This window comes from Crotalus tigris, unplaced genomic scaffold, assembly GCF_016545835.1.
Source record: "Crotalus tigris isolate CLP2741 ecotype Arizona unplaced genomic scaffold, ASM1654583v1 scf7180000018015.536803, whole genome shotgun sequence".
Classification (NCBI taxonomy): Eukaryota; Metazoa; Chordata; class Lepidosauria; order Squamata; family Viperidae; genus Crotalus; species Crotalus tigris.
Window position 1 is genome coordinate 309,769 of NW_024096777.1, and position 27,803 is coordinate 337,571.

A 27,803-nucleotide genomic window follows, 5' to 3' on the forward strand; every position below is an offset into this window, starting at 1 on the left:
TCAGACGTCACGAGGCTTCTGCGAGTGGCGCATGAGCAGCGTAGCCTTCTCTGCCTGGCTTGTTTCAGTCTTCGCCGAAGCAACGCCGGGAGGTGGGACAAAGGGTGCCGCTTAACGGTTTCCAGATTACTACCGTCGCCCACCCGCCAGCCGGTGAGTACCTTGTCCTTCAGCCCGCCGCTCTGTGTGAACGGCGGGGGGGGGGCAGCAAGGCGCAGGGGCCGAAGCGGGCGGGCGCCTAAAGGTTTCTTCGTGGGTTCTGAAGGGCAGAAGGACAAAGGAAGGGAGAGCTGGAAGGCTGAGCCCCCCCCCGGCGTTAGGTGAAAGGCCCGTTCCGTTAAGGGAGGCGAGAAATAGGGAGACCTGCGCCCCTCCGGATCGGCAGAAAGCGGGGTCATTTGTCCACGCGTTCTGCTCTCAGGTTTAAGGCTCCGACCGATCAGGACCGCGCCCTTTGTTGTGTGGAGTTCGCCATCCGGAGGGGACGTGAGCCATTCACCTCACTCCCGCGCGGGGGAAGGAAGGGGAGCAACCTGGCTCGGGTCCCGCACCTCTGAGCGGCGCTGCGTGGGGGGGGGGGGGTGAGCGGCGCTGCGTGGGGGGGGTGAGCGGCGCTGCGTGGGGGGGGGCTGGGGAACTGGGCCCCGGTTTCCTCCTCCGGCGAGGGGTGGAAACCCACGCTCAATTATGGGAGGCGAAAACCGGACTGGGAAAATGAATAGAGGGGCGCTGGAGGTCTCTGTGGCCTCGTTATGGGCGCTGCCAGAAACCTTCGCAGAGCTCAGAGGCGGGTGGTGAAGAGACCGTGAAGGAGCACTTGGGTTTCATTACGTAGCTTGTTTGCGTAAACGGGAAAGAAGGAAGTAATTGCGCTTTTGTGAGAATTGGTTTCCCTTACGCGGAGGTGCGCCTTGATTACCGTAACGATCCTTTAGTAATAGGGGCCGAATCGATATTGGCCTGATTCATACATCATATTAAAGCTTACTCCGATTTGATTTAGTATATTGTGCGAATCTAGCCGTTACGGTTTAGTGTAAAACGTGGTTTATGGATTAAAATAACTTTAACTTCTGTGAAGACTTGAACACAGGATTTAGCATACAGTGTTTTGTCATGGGTGAACAGAATCACAGCATTTGCTATCTTGAAGTACTTTTCCCTTCATTTTATTAAAGTTATGTATTGTTAAAAAAATACAATTATCCATTATTTGCATAAACAGATTTTTACTAATAGTTTTAGATTAACTGTAACAGTATAAGTTTATGAAGTTTGAAATTAAATTCTGCTTCTGGCAGAAGCTTTTAGAGTTATGATTGCATTTGTTACTTCTGAATAGTACCATATTTTCTGGCGTATAAGATGACTTTTTAAACCAGCGGTTCTCAACCTGTGGGTTGCGACCCCTTTTGGGGTTGAACGACCATTTCACAGGGGTTGCCAAAGTCCTGGAGTTTTTCCTCATAGAATCCTTATGAAACATAGTCAGGCATTTTTTTGTTTTGTTTTTTTTCCCCTTTTTCATGAGCTGTGCTACTCCCTCTTATTCTATTGGCTTTTGAAAGCCAATAGAATAGACTCTATTCAAGAGAGTCTATTCTATTGGCGTTCGAAAGCCAATAGATTCTATTGGCTTTCAAATACCAATAGAATAGACTCTCTTGAATAGAGTCTAATTCTATTGGCTTTCAAAAGCCAATAGGAATTGTCCAGGCTGTCTCTGCCCTGCTGAGCCCGCCAAAAGTCCCAGTTGGCAAACGTTGCTGCAAGTTGTCTGCAGCTAAGGCGAGCTTTCTGGAAGTTTCCACCCCTCCTTGCTGAGCAATTACTAAATGTAAGTAAAAGAGGGCCAGGGGTGGGAGGGCTTCCCAGGAGCACCTGGGCCTACCTGCCACCGCACCGAATGGGTGGTGACCATGGTGAGGCTAGCAGGGCAGCGGCGGGTGCTGGGAGGGTAGCTGGCGCGTGTGGGGCCTGGTGGGTGGCTTACCTCCCTTGGACTGGGCCAACTGGTGGCCCAGCCGGTGGTAGGCCTGCACTGTTGCTGCCGCTTGCCATGGCCGCCAGGAGTGCCTGGGCCTGCCTGCCACCGCATTGAACGGGCGTCTTGCTCTGTGATTGCCGCGAGGCGTGGCTGAAGCAAGAGGCGGTCCCTCCGACGTCCGGCTGGCATGCCTCTGATGCCCAGTCGGCGTAGGGACTTCCCCGGGGTCCGTGTCAATGGGGGGAGGTAATTGCGGTGCATGGTGGCCTTGCCAACTCCCAGCTGGTCTTCGGAAGTTGGGCGGCACCCCAGGGCGGCATACGGATGTTGGCTGGCCGCTGGCTGCTCCTTCCCTATCCACTGGTTCATGTCAAGCCCAGGGACTTGACACACCGCTTATAAAGTTTTCGGCAAGCCGTTTCCAAAGCTAGGGACAAAGCTAGAATTCAAAAATAATCGCCCATTTAAAGCCATGCAAGAAATGGGTGGAGGGGGGGAGAAAAAGAAGAACCCGTGGAATTAAAAGTGCTTCTCCTCCTCTCCCCCACTGAGGGGGCTTTTTCTTGCGTCCCACGTGTATTTTGCAAGGAAGTGGGGTGTCAGCGCCGAACACGTTTCACTCCGCGCGGTTCCCCAGGTAAATGTGGCAAGTGATGGGCAGCGTGAGAGACAATGTAACACTCTGAACGTTCTGAGCCATTGTAACGTTTCGAATCCCGCGAGCGTGAAAGTACCAACCCACAAAGCTGCAAGCGCCGCAGCAGGGATGGAAAGGGGAACCCCTCGTTCTTCCAACTCTCCCGCTGCTTAAGACTTCGCGTACGGTAAGCCACCGAGGCCAATTTCCTTCGTGAGAAGAGAACGCTTTCCCTCTGCTCCCCCCACCCAAACTCTCCTCGAAAGGGGTGGGGCTGAGACAGATCAAGCGCCACGGCAGGCGGTTCTTAGGGAAATTACCCTCTGACCGTTTTGAAATAAAATAATAAAATATACTAAGGGCAATTTGGGATTCATTTCACTCCAAATGGGAGATGTAGAGAATGATCGGAAGGTTGTCATTTCTATAACTGAATCTTTTTTGAATAACCAGGAAGAAGACGATCCTAAATTGTCTAAGAATAGAATAGAATAGAATAGAATAGAATATAGACCAGACCAGAATAGAGTATAGAGTAGAGTACAGTACAGTAGAGTAGAATAGAATAGAATATAGATCAGACCAGAATAGAATAGAATAGAATAGAGTAGAATAGAATTATGTTTAATTTGTAACAATGAAAATAAATAGAAATAAATAAATAAATGAATAGAATAGAATAGAAACCAGAGTAGAGTAGAGTAGAGTATAGAGTATACAGTAGAGTAGAATAGAATATAGACCAGACCAGACCAGAGTAGAGTAGACAATATGGAAGAGAGAATAGAATAGACAATATGGAATAGAGTAGAATAGAATAGAAGAATAGAATAGAGTAGAGTAGAATAGAATTATGTTTAATTTGTAACAATGAAAATACATCCTGCATATCAGATATTTACATTACGATGCATAACAGTAGCAAAATTACAGTTATGAAGTAGCAACAAAAATAATTTTATGGTTGGGGGTCACCACAACATGAGGAACTGTATTAAAGGGTCGCGGCATTAGGGAGGTTGAGAACCACTGTTCTAAGCCATGAAAATCTTCTCAAAAGTCGGGGGTTGTCTTATACGCCCAGTCGTCTTATTTGCCGGAAAATACGGTGTGTGTGTGTGTGTGTGTGTGTGTGTATATATATATATATATTCAATAATGATGGTGAAAATGTGACTCCCGGGCATAATTATAAATGGAATGAATAAAGCGCGTTCACCAGGAGAGTTTAAAGTTAAAATACTTTAATTAAAGTATTTTACTATATTAAAAGGTTGCCAAGCTTTCGTTGGGAAAACTCAAAAAAAAAATCAAAGATGTTGGGGAGTTTTCCCAACGAAAGCTTGGCAACCTTTTAATATAGTAAAATACTTTAATTAAAGTATTTTAACTTTAAACTCTCCTGGTGAACGCACTTTATTCATTCCATATATATATATATATATATATATATATATATATATATATATATATATATAAATTCATAGGCAGGAAATATTTTCAACTCATAAAACATTTAAACAATTTAGAGAGCTGGATAAAACTAATTGCTTATAATGTATTCTTGTTATTTATTATAATTGTTGTTAGAAGTAACAAAACCATTATGAATAACTTGTCACTGATAAGTTTATCTTCCATGAATTTGACTAATCCTCCTCGTAAAATAATCCAGGTGGTTTGCCAACAATGTATTCTTTTGGAGTGAAGTCCATAGGTTTAAACTATCTTGAGTGTATTCTCTGTTCAGTTTGTCAGGCAAACCCTGTATATATTTACTTTTTTAGATTCATATGCAGCCTTTTGTACACAACCTTCTTCCTGTTTTTCCTCATAACAGCCAGATGAGGTTGGTTGGGATGAGAGTGACAGGCCCAGGATTACCCAGCAAGGTTGACATTAAAAAACTTGTTTACTTTTCTACATTATACATACACTATGTTTATACATCTCTAATATATTCCCGGTTTTTTGCTTCTTGCTAAAATAAAGAGTTCCAGTGTAATCTTTCTCATCTTTACAATTTTTCCTTTAGATGTTACCAGATTGAGAATGTTATCCCATGTCAGTTATTTTACAGATGTTATAATGTCTGTAACTGAAAAATAACTGAAATCATAAGTAGCATATTTTCATTTCTTTTTCTGATAATTTCTAATGTACAATTTACCCTTCTTTGTAGCAAATGACAATTTATTCTTTTTTGTAGTAGATTGCAATCTACTACAAGCCCATGACCATTTCTTGGTCAGTCATTGTCAGTGTGAATTCAGTGAATATAAAGTAAGGATTTTTTGGCTGAATATACTTCACTTTTGTCATGCCTCTCAATTAGTTTGAAAAGATCCATTTGGAAGTATTAAAGAGGTATTGAGTGATCTAATTTCTATTAATTCTACAAAATACTTTGTTATCCAAAGGGTTATTCTATTGTGTCTCTCCATTTATTCAGATCAAGGTACCTACTAATATAACCAACAGTATGTCATACAAATCTTCTGGATTTTAACCAGCAGTGAAATAAAGCAACAAAACTTTTTTCCCCCTGTATTTTCATTGATGCCCAAAATCTGAGATTGCAGCTTCATGTTGCCTAACAGTAAAGCCAGATCTGATTCCTCAATTATTTGGGTTCTCCTCCCTACCCCCCGAAACTAGATTGCTCATCCCTAACTCTAGGTTCATTAGGAACAAGTTAAAAAGAATTAGGCTTATTGGGGATTCCAATGTTTATATACATTTTGAGAACTGTCTCGCCCCAATTCCCCCTTTCTATCCTTCAGCCTGTAAGAGATTTCCCCTCTTATCCCAAGACCAATATATACTCTTGAGAACTTTGGTGAAGACTTTGTCAAAGTCCACTTAAACTCTGCCTACTAAGATACTGTTAATTCTATGCTTGTTGGCTTTCTTGAACTATTTGGAAAGCTGTGTTCCTTCTTCTCTTTCAAGTAACCTGCACTTGCTGGGAGAGTTGGGGCAAGTCCAGATAGAGGCTGACTAGCCAACTGAAATACCAAAGCAGTATTTTTTGACAGATACACATATGTTCATACATAAACATATGTTTTCTTTTTGTCCATTCAGTCTGATCAGAAAGGGGAATACAATATTATTCAGTTTTAGAACAAAATATTGAAAAGAGTTAATTTAAAATTTTGGAAGTATTCTGTACTTGTTTGATTTACAGTTCAACCCATCATTTCCTAGATGTGAATGCTGGGAGTGGTTTATTTATAAAATTAACTATATAAATAAAGATCTGAATGACATGACTCAAAGAAATAAATGAAAGGGCTGGAATGAGTCATATCAATTGCTTAAAAGTGTTGGACCCCAAATACTCTATTAACGTGAATAAAAAGAGCATCAGTTGTAACTCTTAATTGTGCAGCTTATACTTATACATATAAAACATGAATATTTTAAATTATTGTTACTCAAGATCGCATCTCCTCAAAATCACTGAGGTGCTTCCCGGTTGAAAGGATAGCTGGTGACATTACTATTGCCGGGGGGATGCCTGGTTGGGGGCTCCTTTCAGGTCCCTGGCAGGAGCTGGAACAAAGGACAGAGTGCTCACCCACCCAAGGCAGCACGTGGGTCGAGAACACGGGCTTGCTAACCTTCAACGTAGCATCCTAACCACACGAGCTCCATGTTACACAAGATTACCTAAATATAATTCTAGTAAATAACATTTTTTAGAAATAGAAATTAATGTAATAATTTAGAAATAAAAATATTGAATTGTGGCTGTTAATAACTTTTTATAACTGTACTTAGAATGGACATTGGAATTTTGTATTGCTTATTTAAAAACTTTTTTTCCTCCAGTGAAAATGTCGCTGTATCCTTCTCTGGAAGACCTGAAGGTAGACAAAGTAATTCAGGTATGACAAAATACATTTTATAATAAACTTTTGTTGTGGGTAAAACTTGTGTTTTGAGATTTCTGAAGTATCACAGTAATTTAAAAATATTTGTGGTATAAATATTAAGTTTTATTAATATATTGCATATATATATGCAAAAATCCTCTGGAGAGATGAAACCCACATTTTTTCTAGAAGCTCTTTTAGCTAGCCTGTTTAAGAAATTGAAGAACATTTCCATATCCAGAATTGCTCAGGTGTACGTTGATATGAGTAGTTCTCTTAATCTGTTCATGCTTGGTGAGCAGGATGGGATTATCCATCCCTTTGAATAATGCTAGATAATGTTTTCTGATTTACTAGAAATATGATTTCATCAAACATTGTTAAACTGAATGCTCTGGGCAAGTCATCCCATGTGGTCTTGCCATAGTTTACTTATGGAAGCTAATTTTAAGGTCTGATTGCAGCTTTAAAACTTGATTTCTTGAGATAATGTAGTATTTCAGGGGGAAGAATAAACTCTTTCATTAGTGTTGACCTTCCACTAAATGGAAAAACAATAAAACTCTAAAATCAGTATAAATAATAATAGAGGTGATTTTAAAGTCTGACAGATCGGTCAAATAACCTTACCTCTAAACTGATGTTAAGTATAAGATAAGAGCTAAGAAAACAGGGAGAAACTTTTAGAGGTGATGACTTTCCTAAGAATGTAGGTTGCATGAGAACTTTGGACTGCATTAAGCCCTTTGGACAAAAGTTGTCCATGCCTGTTGCAGGATTAATGTTAGATGAGAACTCCAGTGACCGGATTTAAACTCTAAATGTCAGTAAGCTCATTGGGTAATCTTGAATCAAAATTTCAGCCTTGAGTACTTGAGGGAAGACCATTTATACCAGCTTCAATTCTTGGAAGAAAGTGGAGAACCCTTTTTTTTTTAAAGTTATAATTTACTGTATTGAGGACATTTAAGCTAGTGTTCCTTTTTGTCTCTTTATCAACATTGTAGTGTCATGGTGCACATAGAAGTAGAGATTGTAAACACCTTTGTTCTTACCGCTTTTGTTGCATACTAGTTAAGCCCAACATCTAGTATTTTTACATTTTGTGAAATCAAGTAGAAGGGGAAGTAGGATACAATGTTGTTACAGTCAATCTATGCAATGGGTGGAGCATGTTTTAAGCTTTTTATTTTAAGCTTCAAAAATGTTTTGGACAGGAAAGCCGTGTTGGATAACCGTTTTATCTCACTGTTTCTCTGATCAAAACCTTCTTGTCCAAATTGCTATCTTCCCATCTTTACTTTGTGAATTTAACTGTTATCAAAGCACAGCTAATTGTGACTGCAGTGAAATAAAATAAAAAGGCAAGGTTCTTACTATTGATTCAGATCTAGTTGAGCATCTGGAGAATTGCTTCTTAAAATTACATCTTACATAATGAGGAAACTGAGAAAAGTTACAAAATCTTATAAATGTTCATTTAATTCAATATATATGTATATATGTATGTATATGTATACATATGTATATTTAAAAACATACAGGTAGTCCTTGCTTAATGATAGCAACTGGGGGGTGGAAGTTCTATCACTATCATAAAGTGCAACATCATATGATCGCATCACTTAGGAATAGCAATCCTAGCAGTTCCTGTTGCTATTGTCAAACAAGGATCACAGGTAATAAAGAAAAGATCTCCTCACAACTTTCTGCATGTTTTCAACAAGCAGAGTTAATGAGGAAGCCCGCAGGAAGTTGCAAGCCTTTGGTGGCTCACAAACAGGCTGACAGTCAAATAAAGGGCTGCTGTGCTGTGCTGTGCTGGGTAGAGGGTGGCTGCTATCATTTTGGGAAAGGTGCATCAGTATCTGCCGCAGAGCTACATGAAGATAACAGGGCTTGGGTACTGGAGATGGGAAAGTGCATCTATGCCCATGAGTAGTTGCTGCCAAGTGAGGGATGCTGTGTTAGTAGTAGCAGGTGGCTGCTTCCAGGTGAGGGAGGGTGTGCCAGTGATTGCCATGCAAGCATTGCTGGACATAAATATAATCTAGGCAGGAAGTGTTATGATTATGCACATAACTAGCAAAAGCACTTAGATCTTTATACTGGTCCATAGTGCTTTACAGCACTGAGCTGTTTGCAAATGCCAGCATATTGCCCATAACAATCTGGGTCCTCATTTTACTGACCTCAGAAGGATAGAAGATTGAGTCAACCTTGAGCCGGTCAGGATCGAACTCCTGGCTGTGGGCAGAGTTAGTCAGCAATACTGTATTCTAACTACTGCAGTACGGTTCATAAGTACACTACAATAAGATTCCCAGAATCTTGTACGCCAATAAACCAGAATCCTAGGGAAAAAAAGCTGTGGAAGCAACTTAATAGGACCAACTTATAATCTTCCCTACTGGCTTCACCATTGACTTTGCTTGTGGGACATTAGCAGGGAGATCACAAATGGTGACTATGTGACTGCAGGATTCTGCAACGATTGTAAGCTGAGTGTCAAGTACCCAGATTGTGATCATGTGATCATGAGCGATGCTGGGATGGCCAGACTTTGAAGACCAATCATAAGTACCTTATGCTCAGTGTCCTTGTAACTTTGAACAGTTGCTAACAAGTTATCATTAACCAAGAGCTGACTCTAAAATATTTTTATGTAGTTTAATCCTTACATTTTTAAATCCTATTTCTGTATAGGCTCAGACATCCTTTGCCTCAAACCCAGCTAACCCAGCAATTCTGTCTGAAACTTCAGCACCGATCTTACAAGATGGAAGTAAGTTGCTATAAGATTTGAAAAATGCTTGATATTTTATATAAATTTCATTGATTGTAGAAGGACTTTTAATTGATTGTTATATGTTTTGCTCTTAATATGATCTTACTTTCATAATCCAAGCATATATTTATTTTCTAGCCTTTGAAATCCTGTCTGTTGATGAATTCTGCCTTATCTCAAAACAAATGAATTTTGCAGGTTTTAATTTAAAGAAAAAAGCTCAATGATGTTCTATATTTTATAATATGTACTTGAAATACATTGTTTTTTTTTCTGAGAATGATAGTATCAATTTATATATACACATTTGTTATAAAAGTAAATCAAACTTTTTGATATGCTTATATAATCAGTTTGGAATTTTGAACACAAAGGAGTGCAGTATACATTTTGTGACCTGTTGTCTTATTTTTAAACAGAAAACCATTTTCTGTAGTGTAGAATCATTGTAAGACAATGTAGTATTGCTGAGGTATCAAAGTAAGCTTTAGGTAAGTGAATTTAGTACCTCCAACTAGTGTGTTAAGTTTTTTAAAATTCCAAAGGATAAGATTGGTGAAATATGAGGCATGCTGTTGATTTTGCCAAGAGTATAACTGAGGGGACAGAAATACCATTATAGTAAGTTTGTAGTAACTTTTTTTTTACTTGTTTTAGATTTATACCCTAAATTGTATCCTGAACTTTCCCAGTATATGGGTATAAGTTTGAATGATGAGGAAATCCAGAGAAACCTGGCAATGGTTCCTGCAGCAAATTCACAGGGGGTAAGTGTCATAACCGAGAAGAGGGATTCCTTTGGGCTTTACTGATTTTGAGGGACTGAATTAAGAAAAAAGGGAAATAAAGATGGGATACTTTCTTGTGTATTCCCTCCCTTATAATTGAAAAAGTCGTAACAAAAAAACTTACATGTGCTATGTTAAAACAGTGGATGTATTTGCTCAGCTTGAATTTACTTGAATCTTTGTCATAATTGTGATTTTATAGATGCTAAAAATATTACTATAAAACCACACATAGGTCTGACACATTTACATCAAAGATCTATATTTGATAATAGGATTTGTGATGATTTTTAATTTATTTTGGGGGGGATTGTTTTTGTACTCCATAGCTTGTTGCAAGATCTGCATCAGATTACATGGTAGCTCCAGTAACTGGAAATGATGTTGGAATTCGTCGAGCAGAAATTAAGCAGGGGATCCGTGAACTGCTCTTGTGTAAAGATCAGGATGGAAAAATTGGTCTTCGTCTTAAGTCAGTGGACAATGTATGTATAATGTTTTCATGCTATAGAATTCAAAATAGACAAATTGTTACATAACTTTATAGTTTATCTTTCAGCCCTTAGTCTGCTATATGACTTTCAATATATGTGAGTTGGTAAGCAACAAATATTTTAAAAAATGAAAAAGGTTTATGAGTCAGAAAGAAATTCCTAACTTTTTTAAAATTAAACACTTTCATGAGTAATAAAATTAATAGTGTAATCAGAGAACTAATACTAGCGTAAGAAATTTTATCAAATTTATGCATTTTTAAAATTAAATTTAGGGAGTGGAGGATGTAATCTTTGTAATATAGTAATGTTAATAAAATGTTGGGACTTGTTTATTTAGAAAAATGATAGATTTCTTCATTATATTTCTCCTCTGCTTTTAATGTATACGGGAATTATATCTGCATGCACCACCTAAACTGGCAAACATTGTTGTTCTAGGGTATATTTGCTCAGCTGGTTCAGGCAAACTCCCCGGCCTCACTGGCTGGCCTGCGATTTGGAGACCAGGTTCTCCAAATCAATGGTGAAAATTGTGCTGGATGGAGTTCTGATAAAGCTCATAAAATTCTGAAGCAAGCTCCTGGGGAGAGAATTTCCATGATTATTCGAGACAGGTAAACTTGCAGGATTATTGCATATCACCTGAATTATATTAATATATTAGTAAGATCTGTGCATTCTATATTGTTATCTTAATACGCTTCTGCACAGCCAGTAAATTTGGGGTTAATTTTATTGTGGACAGTGGTTCAGTAATACATCAATAAATTTTATAAGTATTGAAGTACAAACATTTTCCCTCTAGGCCTTTTGAACGGACTATTACCACGCACAAGGATAGCACAGGACATGTTGGCTTTATTTTCAAAAATGGAAAAATAACTTCAATAGTAAAGGATAGTTCTGCTGCAAGAAATGGACTTCTTACTGAACACAACATTTGTGAAATTAATGGACAGAATGTAATTGGCCTGAAGGTAGATGATAAGTTTTTTGTAAATATATGGTACTCTAATCCATTAAATTGTCAAAGAACCTCATTTCTTAACATATCAGTAATATACAATTGTACCTTGGCTTTTGACTGCTTTGAAACTCATCAAATTTGGTCTTTGACATATTTTGACGAAAAAAATTGGTCCTGTGTATTATTTTAATTTAAACTATTAAACTATTTTATTCATTCTAGTTCGACTAAAACAAAGTTAAAACCATTGTGGTTATCTAAACAACTTCAAAGCTTATAAGAATTTATGACTTTTACACTTTGTTCACCAGGATTCTCAGATTGCAGACATATTATCAACAGCTGGAAATGTAGTGACCATTACTATCATGCCTTCCCAGATCTTTGAACACATAATAAAAAGGTATGCGTATTTTTTAATATGTGTGTTATGGGCTCTTATCTTTTGAAAGGATGGATAATAATGCATTGAACTTACAGTGAAGATAAAATGCAGGTAGTTTTCTCTTTACTAGCCATTTCTTCATGGACCAAAGTAATGACAGTGCTGAAAAAATAATTCTGACCAAATTATGACCATTGGAACAGTCCCTCAGAAATGTGATCACCATTACTATTGCACATTTTGTCCTATGCCCGAATTTGACTTTTATTTTTTTCTTCCCTTGATAAGTGGACTTCAAGAGAGGAAGCTTTTTTAGTAGACAGTAAGCAGGCACTTGAACATTCCAAAGAATGGAGGAATAGTTAGGGGGCAAACAGAAACTGTAGATATGAAACAGTAGTCTTATCTATTTCTAGCGAGAAAGCTCAGTTGTGGTGACATGATTTCTCACTTAATGATTGCTTTGCTTAGAAATAATTGTCTTCCAAATTAGGGTTACTGTGAGGATTATCTGTACCTTATTCCAGCAACTTTATCCTCAGTTAAATTGGAAAGCATCTAAACTTTATTGCTGAAATAATTGAAAACTTAACACTTTTAATTCTTGAAGTTTCTTTTTAAGAGTAAACATATTAATATAAGAATATGTATTTATTTCAGGGTTTAATTGTGAGTCCTTAGTGCTGAGTTTGGTTGTTTGCTTGCATATGTTTCATTCCTCTACTAGATAACAATCAATACAAGTGAATGTGGTGTTTGCTACCTGCTTATATACAATCTGCCAGTTTTGAGGGGTTGTGGTTTTTCTCTTCTGTAGTTCCTTGATTATGTTTTTTTTTCTGCTTGATAGCAACGAAACCCTGAGAGCACCAAGGATTCCACATATTAATGAAAGTTATAATTCTTTGCATATATTTGCTCGTTGAATAACATCATAGCTGTCAGATGTGAAAAACTAGGTCCATGTGCAAGTGTTCAAAATTAACTTGCTAAAAGTCTATGCATAGGAATATTTTCAATTAGTGGTCAGCATCTGATTAGTATTAGATAAGTGTCAGCCATTTGATTTATGGCTGCAGAAGAACTCTAAACTGATCCCTCTTTTTATTCCTCCTCAGGCTCTGCCAATTCTTTTACACAAACCTGCTAATACTAATTTATGGATAATTCAAATATTTTGCTCTATTCTTTTTGTAATACTGCAAATTTTGAATGACTTGCATATTCCGTTATGAGCTAATACATTGTGAACTTTTTTTTTCTAGGATGGCTTCAAGTATTATAAAAAGCTTGATGGATCATACTATTCCTGAAGTCTAAAATTTATTTTGGATGCATTATTTTGTAATTGAGACACTGCTGAACCTGGGCTACTACATCTCTGAAATATTTACATTCTGCACATGAGCCTTTCTTTGACATAATGTTGCATTGAGCATTTAGATAACATTATGGCTGGGAATGTCACATTTCAACATAAAACCTTGCTCAAATTTTCCATTTTGTATTCATCATACTACTTTGACGAAATATATGCTTCTTTCATAGGGTTGTACTATGTAGGTCAGGAAAATTTCTGTCATTAAAAATGGAAGAAAACTAATGTTTGTGAAAGCATCTAGTATTTGCTTTCTTTGACCCAGATATACTGCTGCTCTTCGTACTTTTTCAGATTCATTTTTGTACTGCATCTATCAATGAGAATATAACTTAGTGTTAATTAACTGATTTTAGTTATCTTGTTTACAGAAAGCATGCTTGTTAAACTGAGCATAGCTTGTATTTATCATTCCATAAGTATTTTAAAATAATTGTCGTCTTGCTGTCTTATAAAATCATTCTAATATGCTTATATTGTGTTGCCTTAATCCTCTTAAAACTGAAATAAAGTTGCAAATATATTCACTTTCTAAATGGGTAGTATTTTGCATTTATGAATCTCTAAATCCTTCCTGACTATTAGCAGTATAATCCAGCATAAAGGAAGCAGTGAAAGTGTTAAACATTTTACCTCAATGGTGTGCTTTATGGGCTCTTGAAATAGTAAAATTCAGTGTAGGCTATAGTATTTCTTTCATTACATGAACTAATTTTACTAATATCAAATAAAATTAATATTGGAGATGACTAACATTTTAACAGCATACTCATTAGGGTTTTTAATTTATTTCTCTAGCAGATAAGCTTTGATACAGTAATTGTAGTAAGAAATCATCAGCAATTTACTGATGAAGTTCTATCAGTTGGATGTCAAGCTTTAATGCTAGAAGATAAGCTCAACCTGGCAAATAGAAAAAAAAGTTACAAATAATGGCATATAATATGTGAATTCTATCACAGGTGTAATACAAGGAAGTAGATGTAATCCTTAATTGCTTAGCAATCATATCTGCATTAAAATAATAGAATTATCTCTCAAAGTAAATGATTTATTAGCACGTACTAATGAAGAATCATTGGGAATTATGACTTGCATTGTCAATTTAATAACATGTTTTTCTATTAAACTGATCAACTTAGGACAGGGGTGTCAAGCTGCCGGCCTGCGGGCCATATGAGTCATGGCGAAACCGCGCCCACCCCTGCCAACAATGGAAAAAAAGTTGTGATACATTGTGACACGTCATGTGACTTTGCGAGTTTGACACGCCTGCCTTAGAAGGTGATGTTTAAGAGAACTAGATAATAACATTAAACAATGTTATGGCAAATGAACAGTATTTAACCACTACTACCCCAAGCAGACGCAAAAAGTTTAAGAGATTCATTAAAACAGTATATTGTAATTTTTAAACACTACAGTATATAGAGAGATCAGCATTTGAATGGGACTCAGCAGTGAGTATGCAAGCACGTTACACATTGGTTTGCAGTGGAGGGTGAAAAAGGATTCATGTTTTGGTTTGGCCAGTAAACCATCACAGTTGATAAATTTCTGAGAGATTAAACTGCAGCACTGGACTTAACTGAAGGTAGAATGATAATGACTGTCATTTAACATTGTTAAATATTTATTAGTAAATGAAATACTACCCAGTCCAAACACTGAGATATCAAAGATCAGTGAAATGTGAAAATTAGTGAGAAATGATAAGGAGCGATCTAGGTCAGATCTAGTGAATGTGGATGAGAATTTTAAACTCCACTTTTCACCAGCACTCAATAATAATGCCAAATCATGACAACATGGATATAATTCCTTAGTAAGAAGGTGGGAAGGTATTTGATAAGGAATGGGTACTATAAACATAATATTCTAACCTTATGAGCTGATTTATATCATTCCAAGCAGCTTTATAAAATCAGGAAAGAAATAGAGACTTTCCCAATAAAAATACAGAATTATCAAATTATTGATTTAGCAATCAACTGCTGTTTGACAGAGTGATCTAGGGTGAAATAGTAAAAACATGATCATATTGAGATGGAAGTTTGGGAAAGCATTTCTGCCAGGTACATAAAGTTGAATAAAATCTTGTTAGTTAGAAAGTAGGAGACCGTAGATTCTTAGGCACAAAGCCCACTGGTTCACTTTGGCCCTAAGAAGAAGACAATGGCAAACAAGCCCACTAATTTCGAATAAAGATAAAATTTAGTGATTGCAATGTTGGCAAACTACTGCCAAGAAAACCGCGGGGATTTGTCTAGGCCACAGGTCGGCAACCTGCGGCTCCGGACCCGCATGCGGCTCTTTGAGCCTTCCCCTGTGGCTCCCAGCCTCCTCTGCCTTTGCAGAGAGAGACAGAGACAGAGAGAGGCAATTGCGTTTCCCTGCTTCCTTCTCTCTCTCTCTCTCCGAGGAGCTGAAAAGCTTTCTGGACGGAGCTCCTCCCTTTGCTGCGTCTCTGCAGGAAGCAGGAAGGGCAGGAGAGAGCTAGCTAGCCCAGCTAGGCTGACTCAGGAATTCTGGGAGTTGAAGTCCATGAGTCATAAAAGAGATGAGGTTGCCTACCCCGGAGGTTGTTGGACAACAGCTTGAAGCTTGCCAGGTGAGCAGCAGATAGGAGAGAAAGAGAGAGAGAGAGGGAGGGAGAGAGAGGGAGACAGAGGAAAGAGAGAGAAAGAAAGAGTGGGGGAAGAGGAGTGGCAGGCAGACCAAGGGCAGATAGGGAGGGAGAGAGAGAGAGACCCTTTTGACATCTAAAACGAAGATAACAGTGCATATATCCTTTTTTTACCTGTATGTGTATTTGTATGAATGTGTATATATATATATATATGTGTGTGTGTGTGTGTGTGTGTATACATACATACACACACACATATATACACACACACAAACACACACACACCTATAATAAAGGTAAAAAAGGATATATGCAGTGTTATCTTCATTTTAGATATCAAAAGGATTTTGCGGCTCCCGGTGTTTTGTTTTTGGTGGGAAATGGGTCCAAGTGGCTCTTTGAGTGTTTTGGGTTTCCTACCCCTGGTCTAGGCAGTAACCAGACATCAACACTGACTTGAAGACAAACATACACAGGAAACAATATATAGGATAGTATGATTTCAAGTTAGAACATACTGGTTACAGAAAAATAAATTTATTTTCAACAGAAGTATACGACAAGTACCCCAGGCTGTTACAGTATTACTTCAGTAAATAGGCAAGTGCATACACATATTTGTAATGTGTTCATCAATATACAACAGGAATGGGGGAGAGGGGACCAGAAGTTCTGTCTGAACCATAGAAAGCATTTTTACATTTAGGCAAGGTCCTTTTAAAATTCTGGTTTAAAATATTAAGGATTGAGATATCAGAGAAAAAGCACTTAGTATTGTTGCTTCCAGACCACAATTTGTCTGTCTTCTCCTCCAGTAATTATATTGCTGCACTGGTCATTCATCCACATACACGTCACAGCACCTAAGGAAGACACATATACAAGTCATTCAGATTGACCATTTGCAACCACCTTCCTCAGCCTGCTATCTACAATTCATAATTAATTTTATTCCAACTGCAAAAGATGTTAGCTCACCGCACCTATGAAATCTACATTTTGAGAAGCAAGTTATAGAATTTGTCATATTTAATTATGTCAGGAATAATATATCAAAAACTCCCAAGCTAACCTAAAAATGGTGGGACATGAAACTGTCCTATAAACTGTTGATTAATGAACAGGAAACAGTAAAAAGGAATATCATGCATCCCTATTGGCAAGGCAGATTATTCTTTCCAAACATCTGATTTGGGACTGGTACTTTCAAAACTAACTGTTTGAAGTTCAGGGTTGAAATGAGGGGTCCTTAGTGCTCTCTGAGTTTGGCTGTTTTTTTGCAGACGTTTCATTACCCAAACTAGGTAACATCATCACTTCTAGTAAGGAGTGGGGTTTGCTGTCATCTACAACAGGGCTTTTCAACTGGTGGTATGCGTACCACTTGTACTTTGCCATATGGCAGGTGGTACATGATTGTTATCCAAGTGTAGCAGGGGAGAGGAATGAGTTGAGGCGAGCCAAGCCTGAGGGAGAGGCAGCTGCAGAACTCTCTGGGCTTGGCAGAAGCCCCAGGAGCCGGCAGGGCTCCAGCTGATTGGCAGTTCCAGAAGCAGCTCAGAGCTGAGGTGAACTGAAGAAAAAAAAAAGGGGGGGGGGTGAAAGAGAAGAGAGGCTACAAAAACATGGTTTGGATGGGGAAAGGGAAAAAAAGATAACAGGAAAGATTTAATCCCTTTAAACAAATGTAATTAGTTTTATCCCCTTTAATTGAGTCTGTCTGGTTTTTAGAAAGTTTTCTTTGAAAGCTAAAGCTTTTTGCAATTGTTGGAGCCTTTCAGTCTAGAATTGCAACATTGTGACAGTGACACGCCTGAGGCAGCTAAAAGAGAAAAAAAAAAACGGAGTTTGGGTTTCTTTATTTTCTTGCTTTGCACTTGATTTCTGTGTCTTTAAGGGTACAGGGAAAGGATTGGGGGGTACATTCTTATTACACTGTGGAAGAGCTCAGAAGGGCAAACCAGCTAGCTCAGGAGTCTACAAACTTAGCAACTTTAAGACCTGTGGTCCAACTCCCAGAATTCCTCAACCAGCCATGAGGGCTGACGAATTCTGGGAATTGAAGTCCACAAGTCTTAAAAGTGCCATATTTGAAGACCCCTGAACTAGCTGCTAGTGGTGCATATTAATAAACATGGATAAATTCATCATACATTTGTCAGTGCGAAGGGAAAGTGATTCAGCACAGGAACAGCCATCGAAGAAATTAAAACTGGTTCTTTTTTTCTACAGTTTGTAATATTTGATTAGATTATAGCAGACATGTCAAACACAAGGCCCGGGGACCAGATGCGGCCCGCGAAGTGGTTTCATGTGGCTCGCGAAGCCATCCTGGAAACAGTGAGGGAATGGCCCCCACTGCCTTGGCCCTGGCCCAGGCTGGCCAGGAGCCAATGTACAATTTTGTGGTGGCCATCTATGCTCCACAAGGCTGTCTGGAAACAGCAAGGGACTGGCCCCTGCCACGTCAGCCCCACCCCCTGCATGCATGCTGGGGAGGTGTCACCCTTTGTGAGGAATGAAGAAATGGACCATGCCTTGGCGCTTGCCCTGGTCCCTCTCCCTTCTGCCAGAGACCCTCAGATCTGTCCCACTCCTGCCCAGGCCCCCATAGACACCCTTGACGCGAACGGTGTAGAGCTGGCCACGCCCACCCAGTAGGCCACACCCACCCGGCCCCCTAAGGGCAACCACAATGCTGATGCGGCCCTCAGTGAAATTGAGTTTGACACCCCTGGATTATAGAATAAAATACAAAAATACAAAAGCAAATAGTGGGACACAGTGGGGGGAAAAAAGGGGGGGGAAGTGAGGGGGAGAAGGGAAAAAGAACATACTTCCTCTGTTGCAGTAGAAGAAAGCATTAACATTGAACGTCAACTTATTAGTTTTCCATAATATTATAAACTAGACATTTCTATAACAACAAATGAATCTAATCAGTAAAACGTGAAATCCACCCCCCTCCCCAATTTTTTTTAGTCATCAAGTTTTTGACACCTTGCTAAGCACTGGTGGCACTCAAATATTGGCATGTCCTAAAAGTGGTACAATCTGTGAAAAGGTTGAAAAGCCCTGATCTACAACATACATTGTAATGACTACAACAGCTACTACGTAGGACAAACAGGAAAAGACCGGCAGAATACATTTATGAACATCAATTAGTAGTTAGAAGACATGTTGAAAACTCTTTAATTTCATAACATATGGACAGACTTAACCATAGTTTCATCTAGGAAACTGTGACGATCCTAGACCAAGCCCAGTCCAAAAATGCTAGAAGCTTGACACTCTAACAAATTAGCCATCAGTGGATACATAAACAATATCTATTCTACGTGCTATGCAAAAGAGAGACTCAATGAGCCAAAAACAGAATAAAAAGACCAAAACATCTCCCCACCAGCAATCAGCACTCAGATGAGCATATATTAACTGCAAAATTAACATCAAACCAACAATCAAGAAGTAAATAATACTGCAATCATGAGAATGCCAAACAAGCTAACAGTAAGCAGTCCAACCAAAGAAATTCCAAGATCATCCCCACCAACACTGACAGGGCAAGACACTAGAATATAAACTGAGAACAAACTTCACTCCTTCTAGCCCTGATGATGTTACCTAGTTTGATTAATGAAATATCTGCAAGAAAACAACCACGCTCAGAGAACACCAAGGATCCCTCAAAGCCAAGACAGAATAATTTGAGGTCAACATTGTTTCTGGTTTTCTGATACTTTTTGATTAGTTTGTATTATAAAAATATCTCCAAACTATGAAAAGCACATTAGCCAATAACAGGAAAGAGAATGCTTTTTAAAAAGTATTTGCTATGGGGATTGTGAATGTAATATTTTACATTCCTTCCTAGTTGGTAGGATGAAGGCAACAGTGTTATTTCCTTGTAATGTAGCCTCTACACCAGGAGTCTGGCTGAGGAATTCTGGGAATTAGACCACAAGTCATAAAAGGGCCAAGTTTGAAGACCCCTGCTCTACACTGAAGATCCTGGTTTGCTTAAAATTGTTTGAAAATGCTCAGGCTAAAGGCTGCCCAGAGTCATAAAGAGAAGCCTATAAATCAATTTGTACGGAAACCTATAAATCAATCAAGTCAAACTGATATTTTTTTTGCCCCTCCTATATCCATCCTTTAAACTTCACTAAACTTTTTGGGCAGTCAGATTCTGTTGTCTCTATTTTTTTCTTGGTTGGAATAGTTCACAGGTTTAGTAGCTTCAAAAATGTTTTCCTTACTTCTTAATATTCTAAGCTTTAGCATACATCAGACATGTCAAATGTAATTTTGGAAAATACCTTTTTTCTGCTTTTCTAACTGAAAAATAAAAAAGTTAATTGTTTGAGAAAAGATGTTGTGGTCTGCTGGGGACATCTTGTGGCGAAACATGGCATAGCAACTGAATTTCTTTGTTTTTTCAACTGTGCCTGTTGACTCCCTTGATTTGTCCTTCATATTAGCCAAAAGATAAGAATTGGAAACAGCTGGCTGGTGAAAACAATTTTTAAAAAGTGTGAAAGTGAACATTGGTTGACTCTTACTAAACATAGCCTCAACTAAAGGACTATCTTTAATCACCATGGAAACGGAGGAACTCTACCACAACTCAACTATAAACTTATTCTTGAAAAATTTTTGGAGCTACTGAGCTAATCAAATCAAAAGTGAAAGCCGAGGATATTTTTATAAAACTACAAATCGAACCCCAGACTCCAGATGATCAATTTATAAGCCAAAAAAAACAGAAGAGGAACAACAACATTTACAACTTTTGCTAACCCAACACTGACTTTAACTACAGTATCTATAACTCCAAAAACAACAGGAACTGATCAACAAACATATAACATCGAGAACTTAGATAATTTAGTTAATCAAACAATAACTACAATACCGGATATGACTCTCTACTTTACTCAGACAAAACTGGAAGAAGAACAAGAGGACCAGACTGAACTGATGACAAATATTCCAAACCAAACATGATTTGAATTATTAGGGCAACAACCTAACTATTACAAAGGGGCCAGTTCGTTTGAAAAATTGATAACTGGATGTTCTCCCTTGGTTCAAACAACATGTGTGGGAATGAAGGGAGAGACATCAGTGGATTCAGAGGAACTGGTATGGAAACCTGTTTGGCACAAAAAGAAAGCCAGAGTTAGATTTAAAAATGGGATTTAAAAATTCACTTAATGGTCTAGGTAGCTTTTTGGAGTGATTGGTTTAATATTCAGGATTAAGACTTATAAGGGAAATTAAAATTAATTGTTAATTATAGTTTTGATTGTTAGATGGAAATACATTTGTGATAATGGAATATATTTTGTTAATAAATGAAATAGAATATATTTGTGAACAAAGTAAGAAGGTAAATTTTGGAACAATATGTCTATTCTATAAGTATTTTATAATGAAATGAGGGAAATTAAGGTTGTCTGAAACTTAAATATTGGTTATAAAAGGCTAAATTAGAACATGGTAAATGGAATTAAGTAAAACTTAAAAACAGGACTTGGATATATATAAGTAAAATGTCATTGATAAATATATTCATTGATTGAGCGTTAGTTGGAAATGTATTAATATGAACACGATATAATATTTAAGGGAATTAGAGAAGGAATTTCTATTGATGTAACCTGAGATACACACGAATGATTTTACTATTGGATTATTGGTTACTCTATCACCATGCTGCTTCCCAAGCACTTGGATGTAAAAATCTGAAAAATTAATAAAACTTGCTTATAAAAAAAAAGACATGTCAAACTTGTGATGTCATGTGATGTCGCACAACGTATCGAAGCTTTTTCACCATTGCCGGCAATGAGGTGGGCATGGTTTCCTGATGCGTCCGACCTGCGGGCCAGCAGTTTGACACCCCTGGCATACATATAACAAAGGTCATGAACCTTATGAGCCAATATTGTTTTGATTTTCCATTGAATGGTTTAATAGGACCCTTAACAGCAATACTCTGACTTCTTTCTACAGTATACAAGTTCTTAGGATTCTTCTTGATATCAAGATCAATAATTTAATATAATAGTTTAAAAACCAAGATAAAGCTATAAGGTGAGCATGCACTTTATCAAATATTTAAGGGCTTCAGAGATTTGAAATGTCACCAAGAAACATTTTAAAAATATATTCAAACATACCTGCATGTCCCGGAATTTTTCCTACTGTTTTTCCTCCAAGTATATCCCAAACAAACAATTCTCCTGACTGACTTCCTGATAAAACTATGTGTCCATCCCACTTGAAACATCTGCAAAAATAAGTTTATCAAACCAAAATTGGTTATCATTTGATGTTATATAACTGTACTGTCGTCAATACCTACACTTTCCAGGGTTTAATAAACATAGGCATTTGTTGCTAAAAAAGTGTGGTTTCAGACTGTAAGAAAAAGAAATGTATTTGTATTTTGGTGTTAATTTGGGAAATTTACGCCATGACTACAATCAAATGTACCCAAGCTAAGGAGGTAATTTAGATGTTTTGCATTTTCATATTTCTCAAACATTAAACTTTGTGCTAACTTTAGAGGAACAAGCCCAGATTGCAAAATTCATCTATACCCCCCCCCCCCAGGTAATCTTATGAGATGAATCTTATGGGTCCCATGTTGAGACAATATGTATGAAAATTTTTCAAAACTAATCTGTTTCATATACAGGATAGAGTTTTAACAATATTTTTTTTAAAAAATTAAAATTGGCAAAAGAGATTACCTTTGAGTCTGCTCCAAAACTATAGAAGAGATAATCATTCCAGTTTGCACATCTGTTACTTTAAAATAGGCATCTTCTCCTGTGCTTAATAGGTGCCGGCTATCTATATTACAAGAATAGATACACTGGGTATTTAGTTCAAGTATTTGAAGTTAATTACCTTGTCTTCATTATAGAACATAGTGCTTCAATCCCATACATGATTCAGAGAGACCTTCAACTCACAATCTGTAATTCCTCACACAGATACAATGATATAATTATTTTAGCTATTAGATATATTACATACTTGACTGTGCAGAGAACAAAATACCTATAAGCCTCAAAACCTGATATCATAGTTCAGTTTCAGGAAAATTAGCTAGTTGATAAAAGAAAGATGCTCTCCAAATTACAGTCACCATTTTGACTGCAGGCATGCATGCAAGGAAAAACACCTACTATAAGTGGATGTCTTTCTTCTGTGAAACAACTAATATGCTACAAATTACTAACATAAAAATGCAATGGAAGGCAAGCTAACAATGGTGACCGAAACTTTGTTACAGCTGCTATTGTGTTTTATGATTATAAAGCCCAGATCAAAATGAGATGATTGGGGAGGTCTACTTACTGGGAGCCTCAATCTGTAATCCATTTACTGAAGAATAAACTAATTGAATATACAGGTAGTCCTCAACTTATAACCACAACTGAGCCCAAACTTTCCATTGCTAAGCAAGACAATTGTTAAGGCAGTTTTGCTCCATTTTTATGACCCTTCCTGCCACTGCTGTTAAATGAATCACTGTAATTGTTAAGTTTGTAACCCAGGGGTTAAGTGAATCTGTCTTCCCTGTTGACTTTGTTAGATAGTCGCAGAAAATAGCCTCATGACCCTGGGACATTGCAACCATCATAAATGCCAGTTGCCGATGTCCAAATTTTGATCAGTGACCATGGGGATGATGCAACATTTGTAAGTGACAGCCATAGGTCTCTTTTTTCAGTGCTGTTGTAACTTCATTAAACGAATGGTTCAAAGTCAAGGACTACCTGTGATGGTCCTTGTTTCCTCAGCAACACAAACAAGTATTGTATTGGAATTGTATGTTTCCAATCCAGAATTAGATAATAACTTTGTTTATCTATTAGGGTGCGTGTTTTCCTTGACAGAATGGGTATTTAAGAAGAACATTTGAATTATCCATACCAGGACTGAAAGCAACATCCAAAACAGTTCCTGAGTGGCACGGAAGGCGATGCAGTATAGAAGCAGCAGGAACATCCCAGATACTAATGGTTCCATCTTTTGTTCCTGATGCTAGCAGAGTATATGCAGGATTCAAGGTGATAGTTGTTACCTAAGTAATTATGTCAATGTTATTTATTTTCATGTTATTAATAATAGATACAATGATGAGCCGAGGTGGCGCAGCAGTTAGAGTGCAGTACTGCAGGCCACTTTAGCTGACTGTGTTCAGCAGGTCAGCGGTTCAAATCTCACCGGCTCAAGGTTGACTCAGCCTTCCATCCTTCCGAGGTAGGTAAAATGAGGACCCAGATTGTTGGGGGCAATGTAAATATATATATACATTGCTTACTGGTGTACACCGCTTAGAGAGTGCTTGCACTTAAAAGCAGTATATAAGTCTCATAAATAAATAAATAAGTTTCTACACATTTTCTAGGATACTGACTCTTTAAGCTTGAAACACTTGAACGTTTAAAATTATATGCATAGTTTTTTTTCATAACTGGGGGTATTTCAATGAAGGATTACTTTCACAGGGAAAATGAGCACAAGAAGGATGGGATTTGGCATCTTCAGAGCTAGCCTCAGAATGGTCAAAAAATCTACTCTTATTTTTTTATGTCTTCCATATGTAAAAATAGGCAGAGATTTGCCTGCATCATTGTGGCCGCTATCTTAACTTTTTATTGTTATTATATGCTGCAGATATCCTTGAATCTCTGGAAATCTACACTAGAGGATTGCAAATGTTTTGAAAGAATGGGAGGAAAACAACAGATTATTGTCATTTTCTTTCACTCAACATTCACTGTTCAAAACAAAAGTTTTCAAGATATATGCTAAATTTTACAAAACAAATAATTCTTCCAGTGCAAGTGAGATGTGATGGCATTAGGACTATGGCTATGCATGATTTATACATTTGGGGAAAATATTTCAGACTGCTTCTAAAAAGTGAGGACACACATATTTGCTACATATGAAAGTAGTCCCTATCATTTCCAGCTTCTGCCTGAGCCTGAAAAAGGAAGATTGCGTGTACTGTAAGAGTCACATTAATTTTAATCAAGAGCTTTCTTAAAGCAATTGCCCTTGTGCAGAAGCCAGAATAAATACATTAAGCACTTTTTAGAGTCAAAAGGTTTACAAAATATCCAAAGCACTTCTTTCATATAATTTGCAAGGAAAATATCCCAGTTAGAATTCTGATTAGGTATAGTATACAAAAAGAACCAGATGTAAGAAAGCAAGATCCATCAGTCCCTCGAGTCCAATTTTCCACTTAACATAGAATTCCAGATTAAACCAAAAAAGAATTCAAATTAAACATAAAGTTTCTATGGCTCTTTATGGTAATAGTGATGAAAAATTCAATATATTCTCAAAACAATTATTTATCTTTCAGTAATTTATCCATTTGCTCATATTTTACTAAGATGAGACATTTCCAAAATTCTGATCTCTTCAAATTCTATATTTTGTGAAATTATCTTTAAATATCTATGTATTTTGGCTTATTTTACCACTGTAACAACAACTTTATTTTTTAAATAAAATCTATGTTTTTCTAGGCAAATCCATTCCCAAAAGATGTCCTACCGTGGACGGAAGGAAGAATATTCATATTATTCTATAGTTAGAATTTTTAGATGGCATTTGAACTTTATTGTTTATAAAGTACTACATACACAAGTTTCACTAAATAAGGTTGAGAAAAGAACCTTACAAGAGAAAAGAAACAAAAGATTTGTATAATCTTTTTCATATTATACTAATTGTACACTATGTTTCCAATTCAGACCTCCTAGAGTATATTTGCATATTTTAAACAGAATCCTGCACACAACAATCTGTCCCAACCAAAATGTTGTTTAGATATATGAAAATTGCCAATGAATTGAATTTTTTAACACTTTAAACTTAAACTTAAATCTATAAGTAATAAGTGAATAAGCAATCATAAGAGCGCATTTACTTAAATCATTTAAAAAAGTAATCACATTTATTGATCAAATTTTTGATCCTCGGATGCAAGATTCAGAGGCAATCAATCTGAAAAGAGTTATGTATCTTCATACTTACACTAACATCATGTTCCAATTCAGCAAGCAATTCAAAATGTTTCTTAGTGTTTAATAATTCTGTTGGATTACAGTGCCACACCTGGGACATAAGATACATAGTGACTAGAAATATATAAGCATTGTTTCACTCATTATGCCATTCATAAAAGATATAAGGAATTGGAGAAAAAACCATGGAACTTTTTGTTATATAGAAGTAAGATTATTGCATGCATAAAGATAGAAAGATTTGACAATACCTACAACAGATGATCAGTGAAGATATTCAGAAAATGCTGAACAGGCCAAACTGACTTATTTGATTATAAGAAAAAAATATCTACATTTATTGGTGACTTTATGGACTTTTTGAATTTACAATTTATAGTTCTGATGATTAGATAGAAAGGATATTAGCAAGAAGAAAGGAACATTATAATTTTAGACAGACAGCTCAATTTATAATTGTGCTTATAACCAAAAGATGAAAAAAAGATTGGAAGCCATTTCTATATATCTTTATTTCCTTCTATTATTTTTATCTACTACTCTTTTTCTTTTTGCACAATTAGTTTTTTCTTATCTTTTTTACTTTTTTCTCTTTTTTCTATTTTCATATTAATATTGTGTTTATATTTTTCAATAAAATTATACATGTTAGATATAAGATAGCTCCCTGGAAGTCATATGTTTTGTTCCATATGGTTTGCTATATTATTATATATTTATAATATCATACATTTATATTATAAATGTATATTATGCTCTACACAAATTTAACAATTCAAAGCCTATGTATCTAAGCCACCTTAGATCTCTTAGCCATCTCTGTAGCTGTTTGCAACTGTTAATATTCTACTATGAAGAGCTTTTTGTCAATCAATTTATCTGATGGATTGTTCTTATGCTACTTTTCCGAGCAGAGATCTATCAGTAGTACAGGAAATAATGGATCATCCATGAGGCTATAATCCGCCTAACCTATCATAAATACCACAGGAAGCACGATCAACTAGAGATGATAAATAGTTTTTATGGGGCAGTTTTATAAAATAATCATTACTAAGGTATCTCAAACCGACACAGTCCATGAGTCAAACTAGCTGCTATTAACCAATTTATGGATAGAAAGTTTTGGCACTGTAATAGACACCTAATGTTGCAAAAGGGACAGATTTTGAATAGTCTGTTATCCAATTACAAAGTTTTTGTAACAACTTTGTTACAGATGTATGATATTTCTAAAATTAGCTGCTCTCCAGATGCAATGGACTGCAACAATCCAAAATTTTAGTCAGCATGAGTTAAATCCTGAAAATTGTAATCAGCATGAGTTAAATCCTGAAAATTGTAGTCAACTTATATTGTATCTAGAGCACGGGTGTCAAACTCACTGCGTCACGTGACGGGTCGTGACATATTATGACTTTTTCGCATTGCTGGAGCTGGGGTGGGTGTGGCCTCCGCATGATGCAACCGGCCCGTGGACTGGCAGTTTGACACCCTTGATCTAGAGGGTACTTGGTAGAAAATAATGACCTGCAAAATGTCTTCCATCACAATCATACCTACTTTTACTGTTGAATCCCAAGATGCAGAATATAAACGATTATTATGCCAACAGATCTTGCTGACGGCATCATGATGGCCTATTAAGGTGTCCTGTTGCCTTCCAAAGGCTACTGAGTAGAAATAGCTTTTAGAAATTAAAAAGAAAGAAAGAAAGGGATTTATAAATACTTTGGAGGCAATTTTATTTAAAACAGTACATGCACATACAAAAGTAAGCCAAAATGTAGTTCTTC

General features: G+C 37.1%; 2 protein-coding genes across 3 annotated transcripts in view; one reads left to right on the forward strand and one right to left on the reverse strand.

Annotated features, from left to right (window-relative positions):
- On the forward strand, positions 1–13,840 carry LOC120309400 (syndecan binding protein). Its single transcript, XM_039346580.1, has 9 exons — positions 1–153; positions 6,462–6,517; positions 9,212–9,290; positions 9,951–10,060; positions 10,411–10,566; positions 11,017–11,192; positions 11,384–11,555; positions 11,857–11,948; positions 13,196–13,840. Exons 2-9 carry the CDS (start codon positions 6,467–6,469, stop codon positions 13,248–13,250), a joined length of 891 nt encoding a protein of 296 aa, XP_039202514.1. The 5' UTR covers positions 1–153; positions 6,462–6,466; the 3' UTR covers positions 13,251–13,840.
- NSMAF (neutral sphingomyelinase activation associated factor) overlaps positions 13,193–27,803 on the reverse strand; it is a 44,552-nt gene continuing 29,941 nt past the window's right edge. Inside the window, exons 26-31 of one of the 2 annotated variants that reach the window (XM_039346579.1) lie at positions 27,571–27,694; positions 26,018–26,098; positions 23,894–24,044; positions 22,702–22,804; positions 22,126–22,235; positions 13,193–14,211 (exon numbers count right to left, since the gene is read on the reverse strand). In XM_039346579.1, coding sequence (XP_039202513.1) covers positions 14,207–14,211; positions 22,126–22,235; positions 22,702–22,804; positions 23,894–24,044; positions 26,018–26,098; positions 27,571–27,694 — 574 coding nt within the window. In that variant the 3' untranslated portion in view covers positions 13,193–14,206. Of the gene's footprint in view, positions 14,212–16,424; positions 16,801–22,125; positions 22,236–22,701; positions 22,805–23,893; positions 24,045–26,017; positions 26,099–27,570; positions 27,695–27,803 lie in introns of those variants that run through there. The other variant, XM_039346578.1, reaches the window with a different exon arrangement.